Source organism: Dipodomys spectabilis, unplaced genomic scaffold (genome assembly GCF_019054845.1).
Source record: "Dipodomys spectabilis isolate Male_0828 unplaced genomic scaffold, ASM1905484v1 ptg000089l, whole genome shotgun sequence".
Taxonomy (NCBI): Eukaryota; Metazoa; Chordata; class Mammalia; order Rodentia; family Heteromyidae; genus Dipodomys; species Dipodomys spectabilis.
In genome coordinates, this window is record NW_024870766.1 from 2,845,735 (window position 1) to 2,860,594 (window position 14,860).

The 14,860-nt window shown below is 35.1% G+C and overlaps 1 protein-coding gene across 1 annotated transcript in view; it reads left to right on the top strand.

Moving 5' to 3' along the window:
• The first annotated feature begins 12,556 nt into the window (after positions 1-12,556).
• Positions 12,557-14,860, top strand: part of Calcr (calcitonin receptor) — a 35,268-nt gene continuing 32,964 nt past the window's right edge. The window contains exon 1 of the mRNA XM_042684689.1: positions 12,557-12,635. Within this exon, the coding sequence (XP_042540623.1) occupies positions 12,585-12,635 (51 nt within the window). The 5' untranslated portion in view covers positions 12,557-12,584. The remainder of the gene's footprint in view (positions 12,636-14,860) is intronic.

Genomic DNA, 14,860 nt, shown 5'->3' on the forward strand with positions numbered 1-14,860 from the left:
CTTGTTTAAAAATTCATGTAGACACCAACAGCTTCTTTGTGCAAATGTTTAAGCACATAGCAATGCCAATTATCATGCCCTGCCTTTTCTTACACAAAAAGGAGCATTCAATACACATTTCTTTGCATCTTGCTTTCTCCCTTACTAATCTATCTTGGAGATTATCCTGGAATTAGCATACAGAGATTTCTCATTCTTTCTTTTTATTAATGGCCTTACATAATAGTTTGGGGGCAAGATGTTCTGTAACCTACTTAAACCCATCCTATTAAGGAAGTTATTTGTTTGCATATCTTTTAGGTCTGAAAGTTTTTGTATTTAAAATTGTGATTAGCATAAATTATTTGTGCAAAGAGGCTTCACTGTGATGTTTACATGCATGCATACATACAATGTTTATCAAAATTCAGGTCATCTATACTATTCCTTCTTAATTCCCTATCCTCATCCCTTCTTAATAGTTTTTTTTAAGCAGGATTCATCATAACATTTTTATAAGCATATATAGTAGACATTTCATATCTCAGATGTTGGTTTCCAAGGATATCATTGATGAAAAATTCAAACTTAGAAATGCTGATTAAAATTTTCACTGGACTGGATAGATGATACTGATTTCATCTTTCTAAGAGGATCCTACGGAGGAATAACTACACATATATTCTTTATTCTTAGGGTACTAAGTTAGGGGAAACTTAAATTTATTTGTTGTACTAAATTGGAAAATAATTTAGTTTTGCCTATGGAGGAGAAAGAAAAGGAGTGGTAAAGGACACTGCACATTTTAAATACTTATCATTCTTTTTTTTTTTTTTTTTTTTTGGTTGGTCGTGGGGCCTGAACTCTGGGCCTGGGCACTGTCCCTCAGCTCTTCAGCTCAAGATTAGAGCTCTACCACTTGAGCCACAGCACCACTTCTGGCTTTTTTTTCTACTTACGTGGTGCTGAGGAATTGAACCCAGGGCCTCATGCACTCAAAGCAAGCACTCTACCACTGGGCCACCTTCCCTGCCCATATTTATCATTCTTACATCTTAAAACTTCAAGGTCTGTGGTAGATGTAGGGACTTATTTATTTATAATTACTATTTGAGTCTTTGTCCAAGATGATAGATCCCAGATTTTTCCTACATTGGGAGAAAGAAAAAGACATTACTGATCCAAGGCGAAATACACGATTGCAGCATTCCTACGGGTATTGTTTGTTACCAAAGATTGCTGATGTTGGGTTTTATAACCATCTTACAGCCTATTATTTTGCAGTCAGAAGTCTCCTTGTTTTTACACACAGATGTTGCAAAACTTAACTATTTTTAGCTGTACTTCAATAATTGTACAAGATAGTGTATATTAAAGAAAGCAAATGTCAGTGGAAGATGAAATTTGTTGTTCTTCACTCCTTGTTAAAGGTTATTTCCAAAGAAGCAAAACAGTAATAAGAATTAAAATGGGCAATTTGGGCACTTTCCTGTATCACTGAATGTATTTTGTCTTTGTATTGTGTCAGAAGTTGTTTCCTTGAGTGCATTATGACTATTCTTCATTGACCACTGCGATTCATTTCCCTTTACAGTTTTATAATTACATTTGTGAACTACATTTTAACACCTAATCACCATCAGGGCCTTTTTAAGAGATGTAATTAGAAAACCCATCAGACATTCATCTTAAATCCATTGCTAATTAGTACTAACTCTTCTTTTATTGCGACTTGCCACTGGTATCATGAATGAAGCTTTAATTATAGAGAATGGTTCTCACGGAAATGGCATTCCCATTGGTTTTAGAGTCTTGTTTTTAAATTTGTGAGTTATTCCTAACTGAAGATTATTATAAAACTTTATAAAAGTATAATTCCAGTTAACTGAAAACAAATTGAAAGTAAAGCTCAGCAATTAAGGTGAAACAGATCTAACTTTTCCCTTCTCCCCTCTATAGTTTTCTTATTCTGAAATACAGACTAGACCCCAGGGAGAGAGCAAGAGAGTGAATTTTATCCTTTTCTTGTTCCTTGATTTTTTTTTTCAAATGCAACTTCTGGAAAGAGAAAGAAAGAAAGAAAGAAAGAAAGAAAGAAAGAAAGAAAGAAAGAAAGAAAGAAAGAAAGAAAGAAAGAAAGAAAGAAAGAAAGAAAGAAAGAAAGAAAGAAAGAAGAGAAGGAAGGAAGGAAGGAAGGAAGGAAGGAAGGAAGAAAGGAAGGAAGGAAAAGAAGGAAGGAAGGAAGGAAGAGGAAGAGAGGAGGGAGGGAGGGAGAGAGGAAAGGAGGGAGGGAGAGAAGAAAGGAGGAAGGAAGGAAGGAGAGACAGTGCAAGCGAATATAGACAAAAATAAAAATAAGCTGCTCACTCTTCAGTACCATCTCTGCTATAATAGCTTTCTCTCTCTTGCTTACTCTCTCCCCATCCCTCTCCTCTCTCCCTCTCTCTCTTTCCTTCTCCTCTCTCTCCCTGTCTCTGTCCTTCATTTTTTCACCTCCTTCCCTCCTGTCATACCAATGCTCATTAGCTAGCTGTAACCCTTTCTTGCTTCCTTCACTTTCCACCTTTCCCTATAACTTTGCTAGGCTTTGTATATCTCTTTTTTATTTGTGTTAGCAGAAATGGAGATGGGCTGGAAGGAGGCAGAGGGCATTTATTGCCTTTATGAATTCACTCATCAAATATTTACTGAGTCAGAGGCAGCACTTGCTCTTATGGAGTCTTAATCCCTTGCGGAGCCATGCCCACAGGGGAGCCCCCTTTATACATACTCCTAATAAGCACATCTCCCAATCCTTTCACCATTTATGAGATTCCATACAAAGATATTTCCCCTAGAACCTTACAATGGGCTGGTTTGCTTCTGCACTTCTGATTCCAGTAACATTAATTCAGAATAGCACCATCAAATTTAATCTAATCATTACGAACTTTCCTTTTCTTGTTCTTAAATTATTAAAGGATCCATTTCCTGGAAAATTGAACCACTTGAAAATTACCCCCCCTCTTTTTTTGTTTGGCTGTGTAAGCAGTCTCAAGGGTTTTGGAAAATTAACTGGATTCCCTTAGAAAACAGAGAGATTAAGTGAGACGAGTGACCTCAGAGATGGCTGGCTGAGTTGGATCCTCAAGCATCAGTGATGGTGATGTAACTAGTTTTCATCATAACAGTTGTTTACTACCATGACCCAAGCAACTAATCTGCAAAGCTCTGCTTTGAGGGACTTTTACCTAGAGTGATAGTGTCAAAGTTGACCTCAATAGGACAATTTAATTTTCCTGGTGGATATTTTATTTGATTAGTTTTTGGGTGGAACTTGCATGTGACTCCATTTGCTAGTTCACTTTTAAAAAGCCTAAGTATACAAACAAATTATCGACAAAAAATAAGCAAGGCTTAGCCAAACACAAATCCAATTAGTAGCTCAAAGACATAATATTAATGAATGTGATTTGCTTTAGGGATGCAAAAGAGAAAACTGAGAAACCCATTCTGTATAAGAGGATGTGTCTGGGTCCAACTGGATAAGCTAGATTCATGGATAATTCTCATTCATCTTTTCCCAGTGTTTGATCCACATTCCTATGACATCTCTGGTGGTGGTATGAATCTAAGGATAGGAGTTAAAGGAAACTACCCTTATAAATAAGAGCTAGAATTTATAGTCAGTGAACTGAAATGGGGTAACTGAGGAGAACCAGAGTTAACCTGAACAGGATATGCAGCTCTTCTCTAAAGTGTTTATATACCTATATTATGTTATGTGTTATATATTATATTAACTATATTTATGTATTTACATATAATTTTATTATATAGTATATAAAAGTCATGGATCTTGACTGAGATTTTGTAGGCAATACATGGTAGAAACAGAAAAAAATAGTTCTTATGTAAGAACTATTAAGAATTTCTCCCTATTTCACACTTATTCCAGAAACCTATTATGTAAGATACATTTTACATAGTGACAGTTAGAAAATAAATTGTCAATGATTTTTCTCCTTAATTAATTTTTTTCTTTTTAGATAAAATCTTATTCTATACTCAATATTTAAAAAGCTTGAAGAAAATATTTTAAAATGTTCATATTAATATATATTTGAGGAGATATATATGAATTTAAACATCTCATGTGTACATGTATTGAAACATCATATTTGCATATAAAATGTTTGCATTTATGTATCAGTGGAAAAATAAGTTTAATTTTAAAATTATGCATTAGAATACTTATTCAGATGAATGTTTATAATGTGTTACTGAAAATTTTAAAGTACTATGAACTGGACATGCATCATAATATCATTTTTATAAATACACATTTAAATGTGCATCGAAATAGAATAAAATAAAGTAAAATTAATTCTGAGTGTCTATACAGCAGACACTGCTAGTTCATTACCACCCTTAATCATTTCAGGAACTTTCCTGTATATGTACTGCTATTATAATTCTGAACCATAGAAACTGAGTTTTAGAGGGGATAGTTAAATTTGAGCTCAATTTTTCTGTTTAACAAATAGCTCAAATGTCTCAGTGGGCTGATACTTGATTTGTGCTCAAGGTGCCTGGGACTCATAAGGTAGACTCCTCTGTGGTGGATCACCATCCCTCACATGATATTTTCTTTGTGTCCAAGGCTGATGCAGTGGCACTGGCTCATGCTGTTCTCATGCCAGTGCTCATGCCAGAGGAGCCAAAGCACACTGGCACACTTCCAGCCTTGCAAGACATGAGATGGCACAACCACTTACATCTCATTGAACTAAATTAAAATATCAGAAATGTGCAGATGAAGAGAGGGAGGGACTGCAGGAGGAAGGACAGAGGGAAGGAGGTAAACCACCAGAAGTTTTGCTTGGTGATTTTTTTTTTCAGTAGCTCATATTGAAATAATAGGGTGTCTTTTTAACTTAATTTTATTTATTCAGGTCTAAGCACCTTCTATCTTAAGATATCCTTGAAATCATGATCAAACAGAATTTCTGAAGCTGATTAAGAGAAAACAGACTGGACAAAAGGAAGAACTGTGGTCTTGGTTACTGCTATCCCTATCAGATAATGTTTTGGAGGTTTCACTGAAGACTATTGAACTAAACTAGGAAAATTCTTTGATGTGAGGATGAACATGGGTCCAGTTGGAATCATGATAGAGGTTTAACCAGAATTCTTCCCCTAACTTTCTAACAGGGTTGAGGGAAATAGTTTCAGCAGATTGTTGTTGTTGTTGCTGCTCCTCCTCCTCCTCCTCCGCCTCCTCTTCCTCCTCCTCCTCCTCCTCCTCCTCCTTCTCCTCCTCCTCCTTCTCTTCCTCCTCCTCCTCCTCTTCTTCTCCCTTCTTCTTCTCCCTTCTTCTTCTCCCTTCTTCTTCTCCCTTCTTCTTCTCCCTTCTTCTTCTTCTTCTTCTTCTTCTTCTTCTTCTTCTTCTTCTTCTTCTTCTTCTTCTTCTTCTTCTTCTTCTTCTTCTTCTTCTTCTTCTTCTTCTTCTTCTTCTTCTTCTTCTTCTTCTTCTTCTTCCTCTTCTTCCTCTTCTTCTCCTCCTCCTCTTCCTCCTCGTCCTCCTCCTCCTCCTCCTTCGTCTTCTTCAGAATATTTGAACCGTAGTATACCTTTCAGTTCCACCATGCAATGAAAGTATGCATACCTTTATATGGTGTATGTGTGTAAGAACACAACCTGTGTGCTCTATAAAGACTACTAATCTTTCCATTTTAAATTACTGTTGGTATTTATGAAATGTTTTAGTGTGTGCATAGCATCGAATCCTATATAGATCCTTTCAAGTTCAATAGAAGTGTTTATAACTTTTGTCAGGAAATATAGCACTACTTGGAAGTTCTCTGTGTTTAAAAGACCATATTTTTCCATGCATCAGTATTTGTGAAGATAGATTTTCAAAATAGAGCACCAACACATTTGTTTAACTTAATCATAGATTTAGCAGAGCTTCATCAAAGCAAAGACCTACAAACTTCTTATGATGTTACAATAAAAGATAATGCTAATTAATCTGTATTTGTTTTTTCTTTGGCATTTTCTGCTAATGAAAAAGAAACCTGTTTCAATCTTAGAAATTAGTAGAAGCCAACTATTAGTACAGCTTAAGTGTTTACTCTGTATTAGTATCAGTGATTATAATTAGAAACGGCAGATAATTTAACTGAGATTTTTAGGAAGCTCCAAATGTTACTACACTTCTAACAAGCGAATCTCCACAGAAGAGTAAAAAATACTTAGTATTCCACATTTCTCGCTTTGTTCCAGTGAACTACCTCTTTGTTATTACATGACTGTTCACGGGGATCCTATTTTGGAGAACATAATATGGACAATGATATTTCCATTTATTAAATAAACTCTAATTTTAGCATAGCTTTTTTATATACAAGTGTGTCAAATGTACTTTTGTATTTATTGAAACTACAGCCTGTTGGATGAGAAAAGGACATTTAATTACAGCCCAATTATCTAATTTAAGTAGGTACCCAGAAAAGTTCAGTTGTTCTGGGATTCAAATAGGAATCCCTTAGTTCATTGGCCCACTTTTTTTTAACCCTATAAACCATGCTAATTCTCCTTTCCCATATTTTCCACAGTTAATCACAACAAAACTTGCCACTTACAGTCAGGCATATTTAAGGTACTATAAATAAATGACCTTTCTGAAAATTCAAACTTAATCAGTCCAGAGTGAGTTTCTTTCTGTCCTTTTTTGACAGTGCATGTGCTCTGACTAAGAACAGGAACTTTGGGATCAGCCTACTTAGAGTTTCTCCAATATACTCAAAAATTCCTATATCTTCATCTTTGCTCATATTCACCCCTTGTTTCTCATCACCCAAACTTTCACATACTGAAGTTCACCTTTACCTTGAAATAGCATTGAAAGACTCCTCATAAGAGCATGCTATATTTTTAATTAAGTTTATTTGAATTCAATAGTTTCTATTTCTGCTTTCCCTATCATGGCTGCTGTTAAAGGTATGCATGGGGTCACATGAGGTGGACAAGGCTTGCCCTCAAATTATTTTCCTTTAAATTATATTTTTATTAACCCTAAGTAGTTAAACAAAATAGTTACCGTTCAACAAATCAGTTTTTAAGATCTATGCATCTTGATCAATGTCATCATTCTCTTGTCATCATTCTCCCCATCCCCCAAATTAGTTTTAATTAACCAACTTTATCTAATTATCCATTAACAATATCCATTTGAGGGGCTGGGAAAGTGGCTCAGTGGTAGAGTGCTTGCCTTGGCATGCATGAGGCCCTGGGTTCGATTCCTCAGCACCACATAAGCAGAAAAAGCAGGAAGTGGTGCTGTGGCTCTAGTGGTAGAACACTAGTGTTGAGCTGAAGAGCTGAGGGACAGCGTCCAGGCCCAGAGTTCATGCCCCACTACCAACAAAATAATAATAATAATAATAATAATATCTATGTGAACAATGGCATACTTTTGACTTGCACATGATTTTGAAACATTTTTCTAAGATCTCACGTACGTAATGTTTCTTAGGGGTAATGTGTCTGTTTCACTCAATATATGCTTATTGAGTATTTACTGTGGTCAGTTCTATGTATTGAGCCTTGTATTAATCATTCTTTAATGGACAGCTGCAACCAGAATGAAAGTCTAATTAGTTTGGAAGCTTCCATGAAACAAGTAGACCCCACTGTTTAATTTTACATTTTATTGTCAAAGAAATACTGACAGATTTAAAACAATGGTATGAGTAATTTTTCTAACTTTGTCAAATCACTTCTGCTGTCTTGACCAGATTAGTATCTTAGAGTACTCTTTTAACCTTTTCTCCATAATAACTGAAAATATCTGACCACACTGAATAATCTCCATCATAGATGATTGGAATTTAGTCCTTAACCTTTTAGACATAGTAATAGAAATGCTATTGTGCTTTAAGACGACTTGAGAATATCAGCCATTGAATTGATAATCAGATACAGCAGAAATCAGGAATAATTGGAGACCCTGGTTAGCCAAGGAAACCTTGAAGAGATATGAAGAGTATAGCTATTCGATCTCCCTTTCATTCATATATTCAAAAGGCATTTATTAAAAGAATCTGATCTGAGAGGATTTGAGATGCTGGTAATCAGGACATTGTTAAGAAACAGTCCATAACTTTAAGGATCAGGATGATAGTTGAGGAGACACCTCTAAGGACTGGGAAAAGCACCCTAACGCTAACAGTCAAATGTCCATTTGTACTTGTTAAGTGCATGACTAGAAACTAATCTAATCTCCTTGAACACTGGTATTGCTTTAATGACTAAAGCAATGGACACATATTGAATTGCCTAGCATGGTACTGAAATCATGGTATCTGTATGTGTTCTTTCAATGATGCATAAAAAGTAACTATAAAAATCCTATGTACTGATAAATTAGGATGATAAATTAGGATGGTTCTGATGGAAAATGCATAGCTGTGTCAGGCCAATGGCATAAATCAAAGAAAAACTCTATATGGTCACATTTTCACCCTGTTTCACCTATCTGAATTTTTCCTCTAACTCAGTATGGCATGCTAATTACAAGAGCAGCAGAGTTTTTAACCTACTAGACCTAGAGTTTGGATTTTGATGCGCATTTTAAACTCATGATGAGGAGCAGAAAGGCATTGATATTGCTTGATTTGGCAATATAAATTGTTGCATTGGCAAGTTACTTCCTGTACTAATGAAAAATAACTTTCAAATAAGTAATGAAATGAAGCCATCTAAAAGAAGCCATTGCTTAGAAAACAAACTAGCCTACTCCATGGCTTTACGAGATGATCTATTCAGACTATATCTAAAGAAACCTACTAAATAGATTTGGCTTAGAATGAAATAACAAATATTAAAATTTGCACCAGTTCTAGGTGTTGATTGCACCAATACTTTCGATCAGCAATGCTGCAGCCTTCTGGTTTCTACTCCACTCATCCACTTTGTACTCCTTTTCTCATAGGCAGGAGGTAATGGAGAGCTCCATGACAAATTATGGTGCAGAAGAGCAATTGCCTCTGAGAAGTCTTTTAATAACTTTGGGCTCTATACCAAAGCTTGGGAATGCCGAAGACCTAAGAAATTACTCTTTCTCCATGGGGTAGAAAGGAATAATATTTTTAAGCAAAAGGGCAGCTCATTCTCATGACTTATGAATTTAGTTAATATGTGGGTTAGAAACTGCATTGAGCGAAATAGCATTTTCCAAAGGGTCTTCTATAGATGTGCTTATAAATTGTTCTTCCATAAACAACAATCACAAAGTCTTTCATAGTCAACCAGATTTAGGGGATGAAAGCTTAAAGTCAATGTATAATTTTAGTACAGGGAAATTAGTCTTTATTTGAAGTGCTAAAGTCTCTCATAAATCTTGAAAAGGAGTATATAGAACTCAGCTTTAACTTTCTAAACTTATCAAGCTGTGGAAACTTTATTTTATACTTTCCCTCATGGGATTCCTAACTCTTCTATGGGACAGACTTGTAGAAATACTACCTTTGAGAACAGACACATTACTTTCAAATACTGACATTTCATACTTTCCACAAAATATAAATAATATAAGTTTATTTGTCAAGGAAATTTATCCATTTAAATGAAGATAATTCTACCCAATCATTATTGTTGAATTAGTGATCTGGATTCTATTTATTCACAATAGGAGTGGTTCCCACTGATCAACCCATCTTTGGAATATAGGAGTCTAGTTTTCCAAAGTGGATGTTAATGGCCCGTGCCCAGAGCAATACAAATTCTGTTGTCCCAATAGTATTGAACCTCTAATAATGGTTTGTTTAATTTCTGATTTGTTTAAAAATTTGGTTCTACAATGAGTTCTACACAGTTATAGACCTCTCCAATTAATAAACAAAAAAGAAAGACTGTTTCTTGTCTAATTCCTCTCAGTGATTTCCAAATATTCATTTTCATGTCTGCTCTCATACTACTTTAATTCATTTTGGTTCATGGTACAATAGTGTATAGAGCTTTGAAACCACAGGCAGATGACTATACATATGCCTTTGAAACAAAGGCAGATAATTGTGTGTATACTGTAAAGATAGCAAGTCTTCAGCAGGTCCAGGCTCTTATAATGATACTATTGAGTCAAACTGAGCAACTTCTACATTACACAATATCAAATGACATCAAATATATGGCATCAATAATATAAGACAATTCATTGAATAAGCATTCCGTACTCACTTCCACTAAGAAGCCATCCTCTCACCAAAATTAGATTTCTTTCTTGAACTTATTGAGCAAGATTTTGATGTAAATAAGAGATGTGATTTTTAGCGGGCTGCTGGTGGTTCATGCCTGTAATCCTAGCTACCCAGGAGGCTGAGATCTGAGGATCAAGGTTCAAAGCTAACCCAGGCAGGAAAGACTGTGAGACTCTTATCAATAAACCACTAGGAAACAGGAAGTGGCCATGTGGCTCAAGTGGTAGAGTGCTCACCTTGAGTGCCGAGACAGCGCCCAAACCCAGAGTTCAAGCCTCATGACCAGCGAGAAAGAGAGAGAGAGAGAGAGACTAGAGAGTCTATTAAAAGAGAGGGAGTCTAGAGAGTCTATTTTTAACATTCTTTAAAAAATATTCCTATGTCCAACTGTGCACTCTTAAATGCTCACCTGTTACTTTGAACATGTCCTTATGCATTAAAATTTTGATGGCTATGTAACACCTGTATATCTCGAGATGTACAGTGAGATATGCCATGCCATGCGTGCACTGTGTACTAATTTAGTCACAATAATTAATGTGTCCACCTGCTGCTGGTAGTTACACACATCCTGATTCTCTCCGATGATGAATCTCTGGACTACTGTGTGAAGCAGATCTTTAGAAATTCCAAAAGGCCCTTGCCCATGTAATTGTAAACCCACTGTATAGTATTTTCACACTCCTCTGTACAGTATTTTCACAATAAAAAAAAGAAATTCAAAAAGGTAGGGCGATATAGAAAGACCTGGTTTCAGTTTTCTGCGCATGGATGGCCAATTTTTCCAGCACTAGTTGTTAAAGAGGCTTACTTACAACCTGTGTTTTTGGCTCCATTATCAAATATTAAGTGGCTATAGGTTTGTGGGTTCATTTCTGGGTCTTCTATTCTGTTCCATTGGTCCTCAGGCCTATACTTGTCCATATCAAGCCAGGTTTTTTTTATTACTATGGATTTGTAATAGTTAGAATTTGGCATTGATATTCCTTTAACACTTTTCTTCAGGATAAGGATTGTTTCTGCTTTTCAGGATCTTTTATTATTCTGTATGAGTTTCAGGATTTCCTTTTCTATTTCTTTGAGGAGTGTTGTTGGGATTTTGATGGATATTGCATTGAGTTTGTAAATTGCTTTGGGCAGTATTGCCATTTTCACAATCCAGGAGCATATGAAACTTAAGAAATAGTTACAGGAAACCATGGACTTAGGTTTCTTTGGGTCTGGTTTACTCCAATTAATATGACTTTTTCCAAGTCTTCCCACTTCCTTACAAATGGGGCCGTGTCCCTGATGGAAGCATAGAATTCCATTGTATAAATATTCCACATTTTCTTATCCATTTATCTACTGAGGGGCAGCTGGGTTGGTTCCATATCTTAGCTATGGTAAATAATGCTGTAATAAACATACTTGTGCTGGTAGCTTTAGTATGGCCTTGTTTGTAGTCATTTGGGCAAATGCCCAGAAGTGGGATTGCTGAGTCATAGGGGAGCTCGGTGTAGTCTTTTGAGGAACCACCATACAGCTTTCCAGAGTGGTTGAACAAGTTTACACTTCCACCAACGGTGCTGTTGTCAATGTATTTGATTTTGGTACCCTAGTATTGTACATTTATTTGAATTAGGGAAGGGAAGGGGAACAATAGAATGGTGAGACAAATGACAAGGGGGAACCAATGCAACAGTGATATACACAAGAAAATATGTTGTAAATCAGCTGTACAACTTGGGAGAAGGGTTGGAGGGAGAGAAATTAGGAGAAAAATGAGGGAAGGGGTAACATGGTTGACAAGAAATGTACTTATTATCTTACATATATAATTGTAACTCCTCTGTACATCACCTTGACAATAAAAAAATTTTTAAAAAGAAATAGTTACAGGAAAAATATTCAAAGTCTAAATAAGACTACTTTTGAGTTGAACTTAGATGGCCTACAAAACATGACTATTTAACTTTCACAAACCACAGATTTATGTTGCCTTAAGTGTAGTATGTGCTGTCTTTGTGGATGCTTCCATTATTTTTGGTAGTTCCATTAATGACATTGATGTTGATTGCTCAAAGTTTTTCAGAATTTCTTTCATTCAGCCCTAATATAAAAAGAAATGTTGAATAGTGCCTAAGAGACAGCAAAATGTTTGACAGGAGGAACAATCTGACCAATGCACCTACAAGTATGTTTCAGTCATACTCTTCTTACTTACCTGTGTTTTATTTTAAGGCATCTTGGGACAAGAATGCTCATCAAGCTGAAAAGAAAGAGAAGATAAGGAAAAATGAGATGATGCCATACACTATACTGATTTAAATCCTTGTACTTTGTTATTTTTCTAGGCCAAAGGAAGATCTTCAACAACCAAAAATGAAGTTCATTTTTACCTGCCGGTGCTTTGCACTGTTTGTTCTTCTGAATGTAAGTAAAGCAAGACTCTTCTGAGCCATGTTAATTGAGATGGCTGATGAGAAAGTAATGTTTGAGTGTGATTGGCTTGACATTTACAAGGTTAGGCATCGTTCTCCTAATGTGAAAACTAAGTTCCTTAAAAAAATCTCTTTTGTTAATATTTTGTTGACATGTCTCCCTTCTTAACCTAATTGGTTTTGTGATTTTCACAGAAAAATTTGAGTTTTATTAGTTCACAAAAATTTAGTATTATTTTTAAACATCTCCATTATTATCTTCAAAATTAGTAATGAGAATTGGCAATATTCTCAAATAAAATGTCAAGTTAAGTCATAATTTCTGAACTGTTCAATGTTTTTAAAACATCTGAAGTCCATTGGTCTTATTAATAATTTTACATTTACTTCTCCCCAAAACAAAGAAGTTTTAAGACTTTATATAGCATTGTTATTCCATAACTCTTTTTCCAGACTTTAAAATCATGATTAAATTATTTAATTTCCAAAAGGTCTAAAAGATTTATCTAGCTAGAAGGGTAATCAAGTAAGAAGACACTATTAAAGCCTGCCTATTTGTGTCAACATTGCTAACCCATCATTACTTTAGCTTCAGTAAGACATAAAAGGGAGCTGAATAAATTTACATAAATACGTTGATCTTTATCCTCTTCACCACATCAATAGTATTCACAAATGGATGCAGCTGCCAGTAAGGAGTACTTAATATCTCATCCCATGAAACTGACCCAACCAAGGCTTATGTAGGATTTCAGGATTTCATTATTATTAATATGTAGTTCCAGGGTTTAAGTAACCCAAACTGTTTCCCTTTCCATTAGTCGAGAACAAAATTATTACGAGTGTTCCCTAAATGTTAATTTAATTAAGAAATGAAGTTTTATTTTGTAATACTATCTATCAAATAAATGGTTTTGAGAAATGATTGTTAATGAAATTTTTTATACCTCTTTGGTAATATGGATAGTTTATTTATCCTATCAGGCTGTTAGATGACTTCAATTTATCAAATAAATATTTCTTTTGCTAAATTACAGTATAATTTTCTAAAAGTTACCCAGTACTTGTAAACGCAGGTTATGTCATGCTGTTAGAAAACTATACAAGTTCCTCAATAAGAGAGAGTGCCAGAATGTTTTATTTAGTCTATAAGTGTTCATGCCTTTTACGATATATGCAGAAACACTGGAACTTCTGTGATTCTTATATTATGTTGTTATTTGTTTTAATTCAAATAAAATCCTATGTGATATAGTATACGTAATCATTTCTAAACTTTGCATAATAAAACATATGATTATATTGGATATCATGGGAGAACAACTAAATACCAAAATAGATGGAACTACAGATAAACTTTGTATTTAGAAAAAAATAAAGCATGTCATTTTTTGTTTTTGTTTTTGTTTTTTTGTCGGTTGTGGGCCTGAACTCTGGGCCTGGGCACTGTCCCTCAGCCCTTCAGCTCAAGGTTAGCCCTCTACCACTTGAGCCACAGCGCCACTTCCAGCTTTTTTTGCTTATGTGGTGCTGAAGAATCAAACCCAGGGCCTCATGCATACAAAGCAAGCACTCTACCACTGAGCCACCTTCCCAGCCTAGCATGTTATTTTTATACAAAGTTGAACCTAATAAGTTTTGCAACTTAAAAATTGAAAAATTCACATATGACTTTATGCATTATATACAGAATTACTTTATGGTTAGTGGTCATCTCTTGATTAGCAAATGTAACTGAACAATGTATCTAAATGGTGTTGTGCTCTCTTTACTATGGAAAAAAAAGAAATTCTATCCTCTATATTTGGACTACATACTTCATTTGGAAGATTTGTCCATAAAACAAAATTTGATACATAAATTTTCTTCAAATACTTTCTTCCACTCTTCAAAGAAAGGAGCATTTTTTTCTATGACACATTCTTTTTTAAAACAAAAAAAAATCTTCCTGAAGCAATCAGTAGGCAGCTTTCCTTTCTGCTTCAATGAGCTTGGACTATTACACAAGCAAAGCATTTTTCAAAGCTCCAAACCAAACCATTCTATAACTGTTCTTCTCAAAGCTATCTGTAACCCAAAATACACTGATTGACATATCAAAGTAGGAACTGCTGTAGTTAACATATCAAAGTAGGATGTGTGATCATTTCATAGTAGAATATTTTCCTCTCCTTTCAATGATGAGGATAGATAGAACATTCCAGAATGCAAGCCCCA